At 34.0% G+C, this 19467-nt stretch overlaps 3 protein-coding genes across 4 annotated transcripts; all 3 read right to left on the bottom strand.

Moving 5' to 3' along the window:
- Positions 1–73: 73 nt before the first annotated feature.
- Positions 74–3701, bottom strand: LOC146958985 (palmitoyl-acyl carrier protein thioesterase, chloroplastic-like). Its single transcript, XM_085740500.1, has 6 exons — positions 2320–3701; positions 1994–2127; positions 1427–1540; positions 1088–1256; positions 788–856; positions 74–675 (listed from the first exon to the last, which is right to left on the bottom strand). Exons 1-6 carry the CDS (start codon positions 2671–2673, stop codon positions 328–330), a joined length of 1188 nt encoding a protein of 395 aa, XP_085596626.1. The 5' UTR covers positions 2674–3701; the 3' UTR covers positions 74–327.
- A 569-nt stretch (positions 3702–4270) lies between these two features.
- ORC4 (origin recognition complex subunit 4) lies at positions 4271–9499 on the bottom strand. Of its 2 annotated transcripts, none has more exons than XM_085740498.1 (16): positions 9371–9499; positions 9200–9290; positions 9058–9114; positions 8892–8939; positions 7764–7814; positions 7633–7676; positions 7495–7558; positions 7200–7286; positions 6876–6967; positions 6709–6790; positions 6225–6310; positions 6030–6139; positions 5179–5271; positions 5041–5105; positions 4762–4905; positions 4271–4560 (listed from the first exon to the last, which is right to left on the bottom strand). In XM_085740498.1, the coding sequence occupies exons 1-16, from the start codon at positions 9466–9468 to the stop codon at positions 4525–4527; spliced, it is 1248 nt and encodes a 415-aa protein (XP_085596624.1). In that variant the 5' UTR covers positions 9469–9499; the 3' UTR covers positions 4271–4524. The 2 variants fall into 2 exon arrangements, with proteins under 2 accessions (XP_085596624.1, XP_085596625.1); XM_085740499.1 differs by having other exon boundaries at positions 6715–6790.
- Positions 9500–15708: 6209 nt separating this feature from the next.
- On the bottom strand, positions 15709–17240 carry LOC146958983 (uncharacterized). The gene is made up of 3 exons (XM_085734248.1): positions 17134–17240; positions 16097–16414; positions 15709–15991 (listed from the first exon to the last, which is right to left on the bottom strand). The coding sequence occupies exons 2-3, from the start codon at positions 16349–16351 to the stop codon at positions 15911–15913; spliced, it is 336 nt and encodes a 111-aa protein (XP_085590374.1). The 5' UTR covers positions 16352–16414; positions 17134–17240; the 3' UTR covers positions 15709–15910.
- Positions 17241–19467: the final 2227 nt, after the last annotated feature.

Below are 19467 nucleotides of genomic sequence, written 5' to 3'. Positions count from 1 at the left end.
TACGACTCTTGTAACATTTCAAGAAGTTTTTTTTTTTTTTTAATACGGTACATAAAAAATATGAGTATCATAATTCATTATAAATAAATTATTATCATATTTCACACCAGTTTCATGAATTACATCAGTAACATACTCATAATTTAAATTTCATTGATAATGTTTCTTTATATTTTTTTTTTCTTCTCCAAATGCTTCTTGGCTGTATTCCCATAATATCGTTTACATTTATGCCAAGAATTTTCTTAGTGAGCACACACCATAGTACAATTTGAACTTTGTACCCTTTCAGTTCCCAATTTTTTAAGACCACTTCAACATACATTACTATGTAGAAAATGGACATGTAGTGAATTTCCTCTTCCATGTAGTCTTTCCTCTAACAATTTCTTCATTTTGTTTTTCTCCCTTTGCTTGTAAAAGATGTGTATACCTTATTGGCCTTTGCTCAAGGTAGCTCAAAACTCCACCACCATTTATAATATCTGATTTTACAAAAGACAATCCATTAAGCAAATTTGTGCAGTAATCTGGTTCAACCATACCATTAAGAACTATTTCATCTTCTTCTGGTTCACATAGTGATTGAACTATATCTGAACTTCCACATTCCCTTCTATATTCTAGTGTGATACCAGATAATTGGTGACTCTCTAGAATTTGGTCTGGAATGGTCTGTAAAATAATCAATAATAAAAAAAAAATGAAAGTTAACTATTTGATATTCTAATAATGGTACAAATATTGAAGAATGATAATGAGTATATTAATATTGTTTTGAATTTACCTCTAGCATCCACCTTAGATACTTTACATTGTTAACATGTTGGTTCATGTCCAAATCACTTCTCTTGGGCTGCAAAATGGACAGTGACACAAATCATTAATCGTATATATTTTGTGTCGTGGAAGCTTTCAATTAAAAGATAATACAGGGTTTTAAAATAATGTTTTTGACCACAATCAAGGCCGCGACATTAAGGTTTTTATTTTGTTTTTTTGCAACCTCGACATCAAGCTGCATTTGACGGTAGCTATTCGTAATGTTAAGGATTGTGGTATGACCGCGATTAAAATGATGACATACCTTCAAATTGGAATTCATGTATTTTGCCTCGTTGTTTAATTTCACGATTTTTTCGGGAGCATCTTCTTTTATTGCTTGCTTCTCAATAAACCAAGGTGTAAGTTCATCCCTCACCTCTTCTGGCATTTTGGAGAGGCGTCTTGTTTTGCTGTTCATCATCACCCATGTGCTGTTTTATGTGTCAATATCAGTCAGAATAGTTACGAAAAAAAGTTTTAAAAAAGTTTGCGAAATTGTGCTCGACTAGTACTACCTCTGTCCTTTTTTGCAAGTACCTTTTTGCGAGAACAAAAGGGTGCTGATAAAAATGGACATAGTTAGTATATATGTATACAATACCTTGTTGCACGAGCAAAAATTTGGCCCGTGGCTTGACTCCTTATGAGCCAGTCACGTCGCATACCATTCTTGCCCGATGCTCCAACCCATGTGTCAATCTCAAGTACCTCTCCCCTGTCACATGTTAAGTGTATACTAGTTATTATATTATTTATGCCATGATGAATGATGATACTTGGTAGTAAAAATAAAACTTCAGTTAATTCAATAAAATTGGTTTTGAATCTTCAGTAAATTTCCTATGGTTATGTACAACAAGGTATTCTGGCTATGATTTGGGATTGCCTTGGCCCATATGATGGATTAAAACATGGAATGTTTTAGTGAAACTCTATGCAATGTATATTTAAATTTAAAAGAGCTAGTTGTCTGCCACCAAAGAGGTATAGGACAAAAGATCTTGATTAATATGGAGAAAACTTCTAGGAGAACCTCTAAGAAATAGTACATTTTTTGTCAAGTATGGCATGAAAGTTATCAAATTCAATTCTGTCTTCCAACAAGAGGACTAATGTACATAAATTTGTGTCTATGTATAATAAATAATTGTAAAAAAGAGGGTCTTACCAAATGGGATAATAATCAATGAGAACTTGCATTCTTGATACAACCCAAATGAGATCATTCCTCATCATTCCATGTGTTGCTCCAAATCCATCACTGAGTAGTCCAGACATCCATACATGGTTTAATGCTGTTTCCTGCACGAAATTAAATATACTGTTCATTAAACTATAGTAGATTGCATTGGAAACAAAACAATGAAGCCCTTGTGATTTTTTATCGAAGTCGTGAGAAGTGACTCGATGCACATGTAAAACTTGTTTTTACAATTACAATGCATATGAATTGAATTCAATTAGAAAAAGTGTAATAATAAAGATTTGAATTGCCTGTAGAAGATTGAGGATGCTCTCAAGTGTAGCAGTTTTATCAGGACCAACTTCATAGGACCTAATAACAACAGTTTGTCTATAACCAACACCACCTTCAACCATGAGACCTTGACGATGAGGATCAACCAATTGTTTCTTTGTTGGTATGTTTTGGCGCAGACCATTTTCAACAAGAGTTGTAGGTGCAGCTTCAGCTGTTTGACTAAGAGATTCAACTTTAATTGGAGACCTATAACTTCCATTCATTCTAATACTGTTGTTACTGTTCAATTGGTCATGATGATTTTCTTTCATAGAACAACACCTTACAAGAAAGGAAGAAGCTGAACATGTAAAATTAGTAACAGCCATTGTTCTGTTCCTTTTTTTTTTTTTTTGTTGTTATTTTTTCACTTTCACTCTCCAAAGGATATGGAAGGGGAGAGAGATTGGAAATGAATCTTGTTATTTATAAAGTTTGGACGGAATGAACAAAGGAGGACTTAGAAGAATGGGAGACAAAGATGTGAACCTTGTGATTTAGCTGACAAATCAAAGAGGGATTGCATGGTTTTTGATGCTTGTGGAAGTAGCTGTCCAAATTGAGAAAGGAAATCAATGCACAACCTTGAACTGATCGATCAGCTAAAATGAGACAAAAGCAACTGTTTAGTTTGTGTCAGGCAATTTTGTGTGTTAGTGAAATATAGACATAAAATAGGAATTCTCTTTGAACACTAGCTGCTCTACTAACTTGACATCATAAACCTTTTTTTGACAAGATCATAAACCTTGTCCTCTTCCATATTGATAGTAGTTTAGTCAGCTACATTATGCTTAGTCCTCAATTATATTACTACGTTGTTACCAAGATTTAAGTATATAACTGAATTGTTATGGTTGATAAGAAAGCTGCGTAGAGATATATTGATGTAGGCAAACTGGCTGCATGTATCGAAGATGAAGTGGTGCGGTGCGCAAGAAAGACTCAATGGGAATAGTGCAGATTTGACATCCGGTGTTGGATTGACTCGAATTATACCTTTTCGGAAAGGGAATTCGCTCACGAAACCGGATTTTTATCATTTCAGCACAACTTTATTATTTTTCTGTTTTTGTTTCAGTTTGTTATTTTTCGGCTCATTAGGATTTGTTATTTCCCTAGTATTTAAACTAAACATTCGTAGCCTAAGATGCAGTTTTTCATTCAATAAAATTATCGAGGAAAAACCCCTTTTTTGATAGGTTTGTCACTTGCAACTTGTCAATTTATCTTTTAGGTTTAACGCTTGCTAATCCTTTCTTTCGTTCTGCGTCACATATACATTATCATGGTGATTCACATTATAAAATCCATTTATTCATGTATAAAAAACTACAAAAATCCTGACCAAAAAAAAAAAAAACTACAAAAATTAAGAAATCAACGCATGCACCAACTGAATTAACGTCCCCTTGGTTTTTTCTACCAGTAAAAGACACATTACATTTTTGTGCTTATTGGTATGTAGGGTGTTGTTTTAGGTGATTTCTTCGATTGCGTCTATGAATCTCGTTTCTTGTCTCCGTTAGGTTTCTATATCCTTCAGATTCCGATAAATGGGTTAAAAGATAAAATGTTAAATTATATACCCAACAGTCAAACTGAAAACATGTAATATTTAATAAAGTTCATAGATCACACCGTTAACTAAGGATTGAAAGTAACATGAAAGATGATTGTATTCCCCTTTAAAACCAAAATACATAATATTTATTCCAAAGTAGGGATGTTTGTGAAGATTGAATTGGTATAGATTATTTGAACTTTGATCCAATATATTTGATTTTGTTCTTTGGTTGTACAGTCAGATCGATTTTAAGTCAAATCCTCTCCAATGAAATCAAATTTATATTGGTTTGGATTGGATTAGTTTTAAATTTTCTAGAAAAAAAAAAAAACTACATAAACACTTCATGCGAGTGCAAGTTAAAACAATTAAGAGGTAGCTAGCTAAATAATTTTGATGCCATAACTTGGCAATACATAAGGGAGTACATATCCATGTACATCAATTATAAATTTATAATCAAGGAAAAGTGTTGACTAAACAAATTACAGTTCACAAACAAGTTGATCTCATCAAAATTTGGAATCATATTCATTCCATATATATTAACTTTGGTAATCAAGGAAAAGTGTTGACCAATGTGAGGCAGCAAACCGTTGTGGTCTTCGGGTGTTCAGCCGTCACGTTCTACTAACTTTTGAAGGATAGCCTGCCAAAACATACAAATTAAAAAATTATGCTCCCATTACGACTACCTCTGCACATGTAACATATAACCATGATTGAAAGAACTCAAAGAAGATACAAATATACTAAAGCAGAAAACAAATTTAACCCAAAACACAGATCAAATGCTCATGTGATGCATAAAAATAAAATACAGGTGGGCTTGTTTTGTCAGTTAACTTACAGGGCATGACTGAGATGCCTTTAGTCCCTGATGCAGTTCAGCAGATGAAATTAAGAGCTTTACAGGACGAAATTCAACAGATAAACTATGTCCTCTGTTGTCTGTGAAACATAACAGTTCACGGTGTAGTAGGTGTTCAAACGCCTGCACACACATGGTAAAAATACCACCAAATAAGCATGGGATTGGTGTCAGATGATCATAGGAATATTACCACAAAAATTATTTACTTTATATACACATTTGGCTTAAATAAATCATCAAAGCAAGCACACACACCCTTAAACAGACATTCCTTGCATAGTAATCAGAAGTCTGGAAAGAATCATGTATGCTTTTATACTCTGCAAGATATAAGAGATGCGTTAAGGAATAAAGTGAGACGAATAATGAAATTAAAAAAAAAACAAATATCACCTTTCATTACTGCATTGAAGTTACACAAACTTTTCTCTTTAACTTCCAATCTCTTCATGCTTACCAAAATATAAAGTTCTAAAACGGAGCAATCTGCTAGCAATGAAGATATAACAAAAAAGTCATTAGTTTCTACATGAAGACCAACGGGAGAGAATATAAAATGCAATGCTTTTCTTTTTCCAGGTGTGCTTCAACTAAAGAATACGGCAATGTTTTGTAGACAGAAACGTGACTTTAAAATCCTTTGTAGTCAATAAGTCTTTATCAGAGTTTAAGAACCCATGAAATAATTATTATCCAAGAATATCCTCTCATGCTACAGCAGTTTTCTCTCCCTTAACACATGGGTTATATGGAAAAACTAGAGTAAATGTTTGTCGGACAAACACACTTTCAAAATTGTTGTTAGTTACTTTAGTAATTACCATCTTCGTCAATTACCATTGATATCTAGGTCTATAGATTTAATTATGAGGATAAATATTTCTGTAAAAAAAGCATATAAAAGTATTGAGCAATTTGCTTCTTTGGTCCAAGTGTTTAAGTTCTTCCATATTTTTGACCAGCTAATAAGCGGTAGTTTCTGGAGAAGTATGGCATGATGAGAGAGAGAACACTAATGCTGCAGTTTTTAACGAAACTAAATAAACAATGACTGTAGCATGAGAAAAGAATCCATCATTACCAAATTATAAAGAAAACCCAACAGGGAGAAACCATGACTCGACAAATGGGTAAAGATAGGAACTTGATGAAATCTCTAATGCAAAAAGAAGAGCGTATTATAACTATAAGGTCTTTGAATGTGTGCTGACTGTCATATAATAAATTATAAAAGAGTGTCATACTTTTTAAACATTCCAGTTTGGGCTGTCTCTGGATGTTTGTAAATGCAGTTTCAAAGTTTTCCCGGGACAGAAACCCAGTCTGCAAATCCATATGAGAGACTGCATAGAATCTGGAAAATCAACAAACTCGCCTAAGTCTGGGAGGATAATCTATTTGATATTGAAAAACTAATAGAAGTACCAAAATATACTTACAGGAATTTCAACAGATGCTTGACAGAGGAGTCAAAGTTCAATAATTTATTGAAGATTTCTTTGAACCTTTTGTCTTCTATAATATTCTGTAATTTGTAAAGGATTTCTATACCAGGTATGAAAGTGTGAATTTTCAATAATCAAGAAAAACACAGATGTAAATTTTCCTATGAAAATGGTAGTTTTAATAGCTGTTGACGAATCAATTATTCATAAAAACATAAATACAGTGAATGCAAAGAACTGAATAGGATTGCAAGCAATAGCTCTTTCTCCATAGTTACTAACTTATATATAATCATAAATGAACATCTGGCCAAAATGCAAAAACGTATGCACTACAGGTTAGCATCCAATTATTAAGTCTTCACAATTGCAGAATATAGCAGGCATGCAAACCTCAATCCAAGTAGTATGCGAAATGAATAAATTATAAAAGAATAACTAGATTCAACATAAAAAACCCTCGGGATAAAAAGGATACTTGAACCTTTTTATTAAATTCAACAGCATAATCATATGGAAGGCTTGAATCTATCGGTAATGTCAGCATATGCACCAATAATCTGCATATTAAGTCAAAACAGCATGTTTGACATCATATTCAGCATGGTTCACTCCAAACGGCAAAGGTAACTACAATTTATCTACCTTTGTGAATCTTCTATTGAAGGTGGTAAGAACAACAGCTTTCTGTGTGAAAAACGAGATCGTACTCTTTTCTCCAATAGCTGATCTGCATCCTGCATGGTCAATTATTTTGATTTGTAAGAGTCACTCATTATCTCCAAGCACCTTATGCAGTGATAGATTCTCAAGATTAACAAGCAAATCAAATTGGAAAACTCGCAACAAATAACCATACTTTGTACATCACACAACAATATCAATTTAAAGAAATCTTATTGTTTGTTAACCAGGTATAACTATTTAGACCTGATCACTGAAAATAGGAAATAACTGTAATGCACGTACCAGGCGGCAGCTAATGCCTAGTACTACAGCTTGTGATGATACTGATTGCATTGCATCTAGCAAGCTATAAAGTAACCGTTGTTTACCCTGCAGAAAATTAGTAAGCAAGTAGAAGTAAATGTTTGGTTAACGAAGTCAAAACCAAACATGTAATACAAAACATTTCACACAGAACACACGGCTGAAATTAGTTAATATAGTAGTTGATCATAACTAGTATTAACGACAGTCATAACCAGTAATCTATGCTAAGCTTTTAGTAACAGTCAGAGGGGAATATATAATAAAGTCTTACCTGAGCAAATAGGTCAAACTCATCCAAAATAAAAATTACAGTTTTATGTGCTAATCCACATTCCCTACAACACAAAGATAACAAATGCTTTAGAAATTCAAAATATTTTCCTTTTTCAACCAAGAAAACTTCACTTACTTTAGCACGGCTACCATAAATTGGGAGTTGTCATCAAATGATGCCTACAAAAGGTTCATATCAAATTTAACAAACCATTCTACATAGCTGTAAATGTATAGTGCAAATTGTGTATATGTCAGTCATGTTACCGCTTTAGAGAATAGCAATTGATGCTCCATGCATAACTGCCTAGCAATTTCCTGGTTGAACATCATTTGCAACAACAAATGAGATACTATACAAGAAAAGGCAGCAGTGCAACTTAAATATACTAGTTTGAACAATTTCCATGATAAGATTAATAAATTATATAACCATCCAATTCCTTTATTATTTAGTATTCATAAATACACTGCCTAATGAAAGCATCACAGCTTTTGCCTAACCAGAAATAATCTAAGGTGCGCTGTAAACTCCATAACCATCCAATTCCTTTGAATTTCACAAGTTTGTAGTAGGAGAAAGATTTGACCAGAATTCAAAAAGGGCATTGTCACAGTTCCTCAAGAAGACAAATCTATAAGCTCCCGAGCTAATCCATTGTTGAAGATTAATACTGTATTGAATTTATGTAGTTTAACACTCAAATAGACCTCATGCCAACCAATTTTCCTTTATCATTTAGGCAAGAATGAGAACGTAACGAAGGAGACAAATTAGGCAAATAAGAACCCTTGTATTGCAAACAAAGCAAGACTAGCTTAAGCAAAATCATCAGTAAATCAACACTCAACATAAAGAACCTCAAAAATCACAATACATCAGAAAACCATTTACTTGAGAGAATTAAAACTAGGCATATTTTCCAAATTCGAATCCCAGTGATGGGAATAGAGCTGCATTTGTTGGGAGAAGAGTTGTCCCTTAACTGTTACTCTACATTCTAAGGGGATCAGACCCATGACTTTTTGTTTGAATAACAAATGTTAGTAGGTTTGAACTCCTCCAACTTCTTATCCCTTAACTCAAACCAGTTGAGCTACCCAACCCAACCCAACCCCCACCCACCTCCCAGATTAGTCCTATGACTACTGGCTGTTAGTGACTAAATTGACAGTGAGTTGTTAAACATATTGACCAACTTGATAAAAAATGGTTAAAATTCAGGGACCAACTTGATAATTTAATAGAGTCGGGGACTTTTTTGAAATATTCATAATCTCGGAGAGAATGTGCTACAAAGTGAGGGACGAATTTGGTGTTTTACTCACAGATAAAGTAAATGAGGCAATTAAATTATAATATGATATAGAAGGTGTTTAAATTAGTATGAGAACCTTGAATGCAGAGATATCATCACAATGTAAAAGCCCATTCAACCTAACCTGCAAAAATCCATGAAAATATAATTCAAATTGAAAATAATAACTAGGGTAAATGGGATAAAATTAAAAAAAAAAAAATAATTTATGGAGGCAAGGAATTAAAAATTGAATTGAATACCACTGAAATGGAGTCAGGATATTGAATCAACAAATCTTGAAGAACTAGATCCAAAACCTAAAAAGAAAAAACAAAAGAGAAAATTAAACGGAAGAAGAATTAGAAACCTTTAAGTAGATGTAGATGTGTGTGGAAAACAAACCGCAAGCTTGCCGGAGCCACGAGGACCGAGAAGAAGAATAGAATTGTTGCATGCTTCGGCGACGGAAGTTGATATCATGAATTTGAGCTTGCTGGTAATGATAATAATAATTGATTAAAATAAGTGATTTGATTAAAATTGAATTGAGAAGAAAAGGGAAGTTTGTGGTACCTGTAATTGGCATCTGGAGAGTCTTTGAAGATGAATCCAGTATCGCAGATTCTGCTTCGAAGCAAGTTCAACGCATTCTCTCCCTCCGTCGCTTCCATTGATGGTGATACAAGGTTATTTGGCGGGAATGGAATAATACCCACGGCCACGCGTATTTATTTAATTGGCTTAATACATCATTTTCTCCCTTAACTTATTTTTTGTTATCAATTTGGTCCCTTAACTATAAAATGTCTCAATTTAGTCCCATAAATCTTTTGTCGTTTACTATTTTGATCTCTCCAAAAGTTGAAACTGTGAGAGAGACTCCACCGCCATGGAATCACAGCAACCACAACTTTGTCGAGCACCGCAAGCCGCCGCAGATCCTAACCCCTTTCAGATCCCTAACCCATTTTCCATTATCTTCGCAAACAAGAGGTTTATCAAGAGCGGTTGCTGCGTTGGTAGCATTAATTAAAAATGGAGTTGAACACAAACATTTTAGACATTAACTCCACTTCGTCCTACATTTATATGCATATGATATGCAATTAATTAAGTTAATGATGAGTGAGTGAGTGAGTAATTGAAATTGAATTGAAACTCATATATAAACATTCTTTTCTTCTAGTTTTTCCTTTTCTTTTTTGATTTGTTCTGTTAATTGCTGTGAGGTACTGAGTTTTATTTGTTGTATTGAATTCTCATAAGTTGATATATGAAGGTATTGATTTTATTTATTTGTCGAATGGATGATTCGATGTTGATATGAGTTTTATATGTTGGTTAAATGTTGATTTTTTTTTTCTAGATTTTTTTTTCTTCTGGTTATCGTATGAATATTGATGAATTTGGTATGAATGTGAAGAAGTGATAGAAGAAAGAAGATGAAGAAAAGAAAAAAAAATTAGCTGTTGGCGATCCACTGTTAAATATAATAGACCTGCAATCGAATGGTTGAAATCATATCAAAAATGTTAAACATGAAAAAACTAACGGAGATGACCAAAATAGTAAACGGCAGAAGATTTATGGGACCAAATTGAGACATTTTATAGTTAGGGAACCAAAGTAAAAACAAAAAATAAGTTAAGGGACCAAAAAATGGTCTCAGAATTTGATATATGTATATATTTAAAGTGTAAAAAACCAGAATTTGCTCATTTTTTTTAAAAGGTCCCATAATTATAAAAATTTGCAAATTGGTTCCTTATCTAAGTTGCCGAGAAATCGTGAATCATATTGGTTTTTTCAATTAATTTTTAACTATAAATATCTTAAATATTTAAGGTGGACAAACTTTTTAGGTGGTCCACCATAGACTTTACTAAATTTTTTAATAATAATTCTTTGATTTTTTTAAAAGGAAAAAAAAAGACCGTTAGATCATGCAGATATATTGCATCTTGCATAAACCACGAACATCTAAATGGGCACCGAATTTTCTAGGTTTGAATTCCCAAAATAAAAATTCCCATAATGCATTATATACACCGAACCCATGTATAAATATGTTTGAATACCCGGCTCTAATACGACGTAAAATAGGCTTGGATCTCAATCTCAAAAGCTAGCTCAAGGGATGAGGGTATTCAAACATATTTATACAGTCAATAGTGTAGAACCTAAGCAACGTGGAACTAGAAACAAACTACAAACAATATCAACAAATTAAAATGGGTTAAGTCGAAAATGGTGGTGGATGCTTCTCAACCATCACCTTCATCGGATTTGATTTTGAACTTAAATTCGATTTTTAATTTAGATGGGGAAACATTCATATGTTGTTGGGTTAATTTTAACAAATTTACGGGTCTTTGAGAAAAGAAGAGATGAAGATTGAATTTTTGAAAACATAATTTGAGTTTTTAACTTTTCTCATAAAGATGGTACAAAGATGAAAAAGAATAAAGGAAGAATACGAAGAAAAACAAAAAAAAATAGGTGTTGGCGATTCACTATTGCATACAATGGGTCTGCAATCAAATAGCTGAAACCATATCAAGAATATTAGACACGAAAAGACTAACAGAGTGGACAAATATAATTAACGACAACTTAGATAAAGGAACAATTTGAAAAATAAAACCAATTTAAAACAAAGAATTAAGTTCAGAATTTATTTATTTATTACTACTGCTACTTTGCTTCTCTGCTAATGATAAGACTTCTCATTTGGTATTATTTGAGCCCTGTTCTCATTCTTCTTCTCTGCTAATGCTAATGAGATTTGTTTGCGCTATTTTCCCAACAATTAAAAACCAAAATCATGTTTCAATGCCAGAGCTATACTTGAAATAATGGCACTGCAAAATGATGCCCAAGTCATAGAGCCATTCTTCAGTTTTTTTTAATCGGCAAATATTATTAAACACCATCCCTGCAAGACGCAAGGTATGGACAAAACAAGATACAAATGGTGCCGCATATAGACGGTATACCATAACCACCTAAAAACACCCCTCAAGATAAACCCACCAAAACACATCACCACCTAAAACAAACTAAAAAAAAAAGCATTATAAGCACGGTATCCACCACCGCCCATCGTCACTACTCCACAAAGACCACCCTCAAAATAAAACTCCCAGACCCCAACACCCAAGCTGAGCCACATTTCGAAGAGCACCTAACCGAAGGATCATGCAGCTATCACAAACCTCGCGACCTCCGAACCACCGAAAGAGCACAACACAAAGCCCAAAAATCAACTTGAGTCAAAGAACTGACTCCCGATCTCGAATCAAAAGTGATCAACCCACCAGATTATAGTACCAAATTAGCAGGGCACCCCTCGCCCCTAGTACACCAGAGAAAAACCAAATCAAGTCAAACAAAGATTGCAGCTAGACCCCGACTCTCGATCTCGAAGCCAAATGAACCTGCCCACCGAAAACTTGTACACAATATGTCAGACGAAAGACATGGCATGCGAAGTTTAAACAACAAACAAATCAAAAGGAAAAGACTCAACACAACGTGACACACACCCTCCAAACTTCGTAAACACCTAAACCACCCAAAAAGCACAACCAAGAGCTAGTGACGACGAACATGGACCTGTATAACAGAGGTTGCTTCTAAAGGAAATCACCACAACAAGCACCCATCTCCTCACTTAAAACACCAACCACCACCACACATCATCACCCCCACCATACATCACCACCACCACGTATCACCACCCCCACCACAATTCAATAACCTCCACCACCACTGCATCACCACCGCGCATCACCACCACCACCACCGTCACTGCATCACCACGCCACCAAAACATCCTCGCCAAGAAACAAGCAACAACACAAACATAAATCTAGAGGAAGACGAATTCCAACAACAAAACACGGGCAGTGACGCCGGTTTAAAGCGGAACCACAACCCAGATCATAAAAAGGCGGTCGCCTGTGACAAGGAGAATGCGTTCGTCGCCGTAGTAAAAGAGAACCAATGGTGGAGCAAAAATGGCGGATCTGAACAGCACTTCCCGGATCCCGAAACCCTTAACCTCCTCACACCACATCACCACCACCACACAACCTAAACTGCCACCCAAAAGCTCACCCCAAAGCACCGCAATCCAACCCATGAACCAGTCTTAAAATCCATTAAGAGCTGAACCACCAAAATTATCCGACAAACCAAATCCGACATACTAGTTCCAAGGAACTTTAGACACTGGATTTATTTTTCGTTGACCTCCAAAAGCTTCTTGAAACACATAAGGCATTTCCATGGCAGCCAGTTAGCATACATAATGCCACTTAAGCAACAATTTTGAAGAGTGATGACCATAATTACTCACAATAAAAATACTACAGGCAAAGAGTCCTCACAACTTCAAAAATATTTTCACAGAAGTGGATAACCATGCCATATCTTAACCCATAAAATTCAAAATGAAAATGAAAATTAATGGAGTTTTGGTGTAACAAACCATGTAATGAAAGAGATAGAAGATAATCTTAAAGAGAAACCATGCCATATCTTTCTTAGCAGCCACCAAAGATACAGATCTAGATCCGAATCCAAGTATGGATCTAAATCTACCACCACAAACCACCATGAGCCACCACAAAAATCAGCTGCAACAACCACAAAAACCACCATGAACCGGAAACCAACACCACCATGAAACCAGCCGCCAAGAGAATAACTAGGAGCCACCACCGTGAGCAACTGCTACAACTCCTAAAGCCACTGGTGCAAAGGTCACCGGAGGTGTGGTGATGCGGAGACTGCGCCTCGTCGCACCACCATCATAAGGATCTACATGTTGAAGAAGGGTGTTTGGATTTGAGGGAAAGGGAGACGGCTGTGTGCTTTTAGAGAGATGACATAGTACTTGCTTTTCTTCAGTTTTAAAAAAAATATTTTCAGATAAGACCACAATAGTATATCAAAATTACTCGCATAACTCAACTGTGAAAAGGAGATACTACAACAATAAACAAACATTATCTCAATAGGTTGGATTGACAAAGCTGCACAATAATGTTCTATTCATAAATCATACCTACATGTGAGAGGAGATAATCTTGGAAGTTAAAAAAGCACACTTAAATAGAATGATTCACATGCTAAATGATTTTGGCCTTTTAGGATAAATTAATTTCTATCACTTATTTTCTCTAAAATTTTTTCTTCTTCTATATTTTACATTCTCAATTAATTCTAACCATCATATATAAAACTTTTTACTTTATCATAATCATTTTTTTATTTTATTTTTATAAATAGCATTTTGTTGTGTAAACCGCTCGCTTCCTAGGAGAAGACCCCCTAGTAATTTTGAATTCGATCCTAATGTAAGTAAGATTGAGTCAAAAGTTGTTCCGTCTAAAAATCACTCTCATGTTCTCTAGTTGGCCTACCCCTTGGGCCGGGCTTGCATAGGGGATCAACATGCAACTTCAGTTCAATATTTTGACACTAAGAGCAACTCCAGCGGCAGTTACTTTGCAAGGGTATGTCAGCTTAAGAGCAACTCCAGCGGCAGTTACTTTGCAAGGGTATGTCAGCTGGAGGTTCAAAATGAAGGTTATTTTGCAAATATTATGGCTGGGGTCCGCCAGCTTGTAATAACCATCACTTGCTGAAGCAATAACGATACTTTGATTAAAATATGTATGTCATTGTAGGACCCATATAATTTTAAGTTGCAATCAAAGTAAACTCTAATAAAATATTAATATGTGATGTATATATGAGTTTTTTATAATCACACTATTGGAATGAAAAACGAGTGAGTTATTTTAAGATGATATGGTTTATGGAACCCACAAAATAACCTTTATGTGAAGTTCACCATTATAGTTGCTCTAACTATCGGAAGTTGGGTACAAATATATCCATACTACGAATTATTTTTCAAAAGTTTGGGGATGCCATGGCCTCCTCTTGTCATAACATAGCTCCGTCAGAGTGAGTGGGTTTTTCAAACATCACACCCTCTGTTTCTTTTCCCTCAGCTAGAGTAGCCCATTTAGTATCTTCCACGAAAACATAAGCTTGTAGCTCTCTTGTTTGAAGATCATCGGACCATAACTCAAATGGGATTTGGCTCATAGCTTCATTTTTTGCAAATGATGTTGTCGGTATCATTGTTGAATAATATATCCAACACTGAATCCTCCTTGTAATCTGGTTAATCCTCAAACCCTTCATCACCCCACTTTAGAAAGTAAGTCGATGCAAACATATATTTTCATGCTCGTTTATTGCTAGAGAAAGTGGTAGATGACGACCATCTTCATGTTGAAAGGATAAGAATAAATGAAATGGACAAGTTAGAAGCCACTTTCATTAATAAATCAGTGTATCTACTCAACATTGAAAAATTGGAGGAGCGTGTGAATGGTATCACAAGCTTCATGAAAATATAAAAAAGACTATTGTTTTAATCAATAAAGTATCAAGCGAAGGTTCAAGCTAGAAGACGGGCTTCATGAAGAAAATGTGTATCCGCCTAGCTGACACTACAAGAAACTTGCCATTTAGCAACAGCAGAAACCGTTGGTAAAGGTCTCAAAAGCCGTTGCTATAAGTTATAAAACCTATACCAACGCCCACCTGCTACCGTCTAGGATACTATGCTTATACCAACGGCAAGAATGCCGTCCCAATAGCTTATACCAACGGAAAATTAGCTTGATGCTATAGATTTCGGAGCTATAGCAACGGCATTTTACACCTATTAAATTGCTTTAGTCAACCTCCATATCCGTTGGTATAGGACCAAACTGTCCGTTGCTATAGGTTCTCTCTGTTTTTTTTTTAATAAAATTCACCATAATATAAATATTTTTTAATAATAATAAAATTTTCACAATAATTCCTGACCAAAAAAAATAATATATTCGGCAATACTTTTTTATTGCACTACACAAAATTTAAGGTAACATAAAAAAAATTAATTATATGATCAAAGTAGTAAGTCTTACAAACATATTAAAATAACAAAATAATGTCAATTTTATATAATAACCAACACAAAAATAGATACTACATCAAAAAAACACTAGATGAGCCTAAACATATCCAAGATAAAAACAATTTCTAATCTTCCTCTCTTTCGTCTTCATCACTGCATCGACTTGAAGAATTTATCTGGTTTGGAGTACTAGCACCATTTGTGGCCTATTAAAAGTAAAAATAAAATATGTTACAAACTCTACTTAATTCATGTTATCATAATATTCGAAATCTGAACTCGAAAAATAAAATATCAATTATATAATATACCTGTTTTGCAGCTTGTAAAATATCATTCAAATCTTCTTGAGATAATCGATTTTGTATTACTGACATCATATTTGCCATAAACACATTTGTCCTCTCTTGACTTTCTCGCATTTTCTTAAGTTCATCCCTCAATTCTTGATTTTCAGACAAAGAAGCTTTTGATTTCTTAGGTTTGGGAATATTGCCTATACAACGCACATGTTCCCTCTTTTCAGCTCCTTTTACTCGGGAATAAATGTCATTCTTCCAAGGCATGTGACTTTGTGTCCCAACCGATTGAGAAGTTTCTGCCTCATTATTATATTTGTTTAGTTCTTCCTGAAAAATTATAAGATATAGAGATTATAAGAATACATTTTAAAATAGAATTCATTAATATGACAATCAAAACAATTGAAAAGGGTCACTTTTATGTCATAATCATAACAGAAATGTTCATTAAAATAGAACAATTGAACATAATTTAGAACAGAATTCAAAACAGAGTTCATTAATTTAAAACAAAATTCAGAACATAATTAAATTAGAACAACTGAACCAGAACAATTAAAACAGAATAAGCAGTATCAAAGTAATGGTTGTGGATGGTCATTCGAATAGGGGACCGCTCATTCGAATATATCAGTTATTTGTAACAACTAGTTCAATTTTACCAACAATAAAAACACACAGCATCATGACAAGACAATCCGAAATGAGGCTAACAAAATTCCCCACCGGAATGGCATCATAAAAATCATTCAAAGGGAACTAACTGAACTATACTTGCAAAACAAACTTCAGAACAAAATTCAATTAGAGCAATTGAACCAGAACAATTGTTACAGAACAATTAAAACTGAATAAGCAAGTCCAATTTTATGTCACAATCAGAACATAATTCGGAACAATTAAAACAGAACAATTGAATCAGTTTCAATTCTTACGGTCATAATTCAATTTTATACAACAGTCGGGGATCCAATTTCATTGATTTAACATATCGTTTCAGTATAAGTTATAGAATCAAAAAAGGTATGAACGAAAGAAAGCCTTACTATAAATCTTGCAGCATGTTCATTAACAATTGAACCATCTTTACGAGTACGTGTAGCAATGTAAATCTCTTTGCGTGTGGGCGACACTCCTTAGGCCTTTTCTTTCTAATACCAAACAAATGAAATTATAAGTAATTTGTTTTAGAAATACAATTTATTCAATTACAAGTTCAAATATTAACTAACCTCCTCATTGATCAATTTTGGGAGACTTTTTGTACCCATGCAATGAATATCTTCATAACTTTTACGATTCTGACTATTCTTTTTACTTTCTTTCTACAATTGATACAACATAATGTTAGTCGAAAGAAGGAACCAAGTTCGAAGATTTTTACCGTATGATAATATCTCTTTTAAATTTGACAGATTATAAACTTTCAATTCTCAAGAAGCTAATTGCATTGGAAAGCACGAACATCATAGAGATGCATCTGTTCTACATCAGATTGTACCAAATTACATGAAACAACAATGGTTTAATTTCGTATTCAAAAAACTCGAAGAAATAGCACATGTGTAATCACAATTCAGAATCATTTTTGGCATGTCTTCCTGAAAATCCAACTTAACATTTCTACATAGAAATAAAAAAAAGTCTTAACAACCTAAGATGCAGGTGGGATATCATATCATGTTTTACCATAACATTTTAGATTTTTCAATTAGAGTTTAATACAAATGTATCTAAAAGGTAAAGCTCATTGTCACATAATAAGCCGCATTCACCAGAGAACCGCAAATTTGTACTTGCATACCAACTCACAGTACTTTTGCGAATTGGTTCATCCTAATTCGTGAACAATTCACAAAGATCATGTAGGGTGACAAAAAGGGAAATTAAAGCATAAGTGGTTGAAATCATTCATACCCTTTACCAATCCCCTTCCATATCCTATTATTGAAAATATAACTTCCACAAAAAAAAACTACTTATTTCTACCTTAAACTGAGATTCACTCAATTCAAACTAGGCAACTAACATTTAATTTTCAAGTGAGATAAGAATAAGGGTATGTCATTTCATCCACAAATTGAATCATTAAATTCTAAACTACTACTATAAATTGTACATGTCCCATCATAATCATTATTTTCCATTTTCATACATACCACATTTTCTAGTCTTATAGGTGATTTCAATTATGTTCATCAACCAAAATAACAATAAGTCAATACACATATTCTGATTATTACTTGAAAATGCAAAGTTTCACAACTGAATCCAAAAAAAAAAAAAAAGTAAAATTTCAAAAAGATCACCCTACAACAAAAAATCACTCATAAAAATGCAAAGTTTCATACTTGAATTCATAAGCCAATATACATATCTTCATTAATATTATTACTAACAAAAATTCAAATTCTCATAGTCAAATCTCTACTGCCAAAATAAATTAAAAATATAGCCAAAGGACGCTTATCACATTGGGAGTAGCCAAAGAACATGACATTATTAATACATAAATGAGTAGATGACTCTGTCCGCAATTTGATTCTACTATGCTATGTTACTTCGTTGTTGTGAACTCTTGCTTTTGTTTTAGGGGTAACTGTATTAGGATTTGTATCAGTCCCTTTTCTTAAAAGCTTCAGATGCATAATTTTAATTTAATTAATAACAAGCATTAGAAACTGTCTAGGATTCTTCTAATCACGATGGCAAGTTATTGCTTATTTAAATTATGTTTTAACTAGAACAGACTGCCCAAAACTTAAGGGCTGAATGCCAATATGTGGAATCCCAAACTTTATGAAGAAACTGTGTCAGTATTAGCTATGTAAGGTAAAAAATACAATTATAGATTGAAGTTATCTGCGATGATATTTAAGCAAAATTGAAAAGGAAGGTGAAGTTACCTTTGATCGTTGGTGGTGAACCCAGAGATTGAAAACGGAGGAGATGATTAGATAACTGCAAACACAAATTTAGATACTAGGGACTATAACTGACGGCGGCGAAAACACGAGTTGCCATGGTCTTCGCAAGGGAAGGAAGATGATGGGAATGGTGTTGGTAAGGATTTCACGGTGGTGAAGCTGCTGAATCGATGGTGGTGAAGATGGTGAGATTGGGTTTCACGGGTTTGCTGAATCGATGGAGATGGTGGTGAAGTTGGTTTGCTGAATCGATAAGGGTTTGCTGAACTAAAGTGGGATTGGATTTGGCACATGAGATTGGGTTTTCTTATGAGAAGTAAGGATTTTGTGTTACGTTTCTGTGTGATTTGAGTTTATCTTTTTGTTTTTTTTTTATTTTTGTTGTGGGAATTAAAAAAAATGGTGAAAATTTTAGCCGCTTTTTCTCTCTTAACCTATAGCAACCCCTGTTTG

This window comes from Medicago sativa, chromosome 1 (genome assembly GCF_051527215.1).
Source record: "Medicago sativa cultivar Bolivia chromosome 1, Bolivia_mono, whole genome shotgun sequence".
In the NCBI taxonomy this organism is placed as follows: domain Eukaryota; kingdom Viridiplantae; phylum Streptophyta; class Magnoliopsida; order Fabales; family Fabaceae; genus Medicago; species Medicago sativa.
The sequence above is the reverse complement of the archived record's forward strand: the minus strand, read 5'-3'. Positions and strand labels throughout refer to the sequence as shown.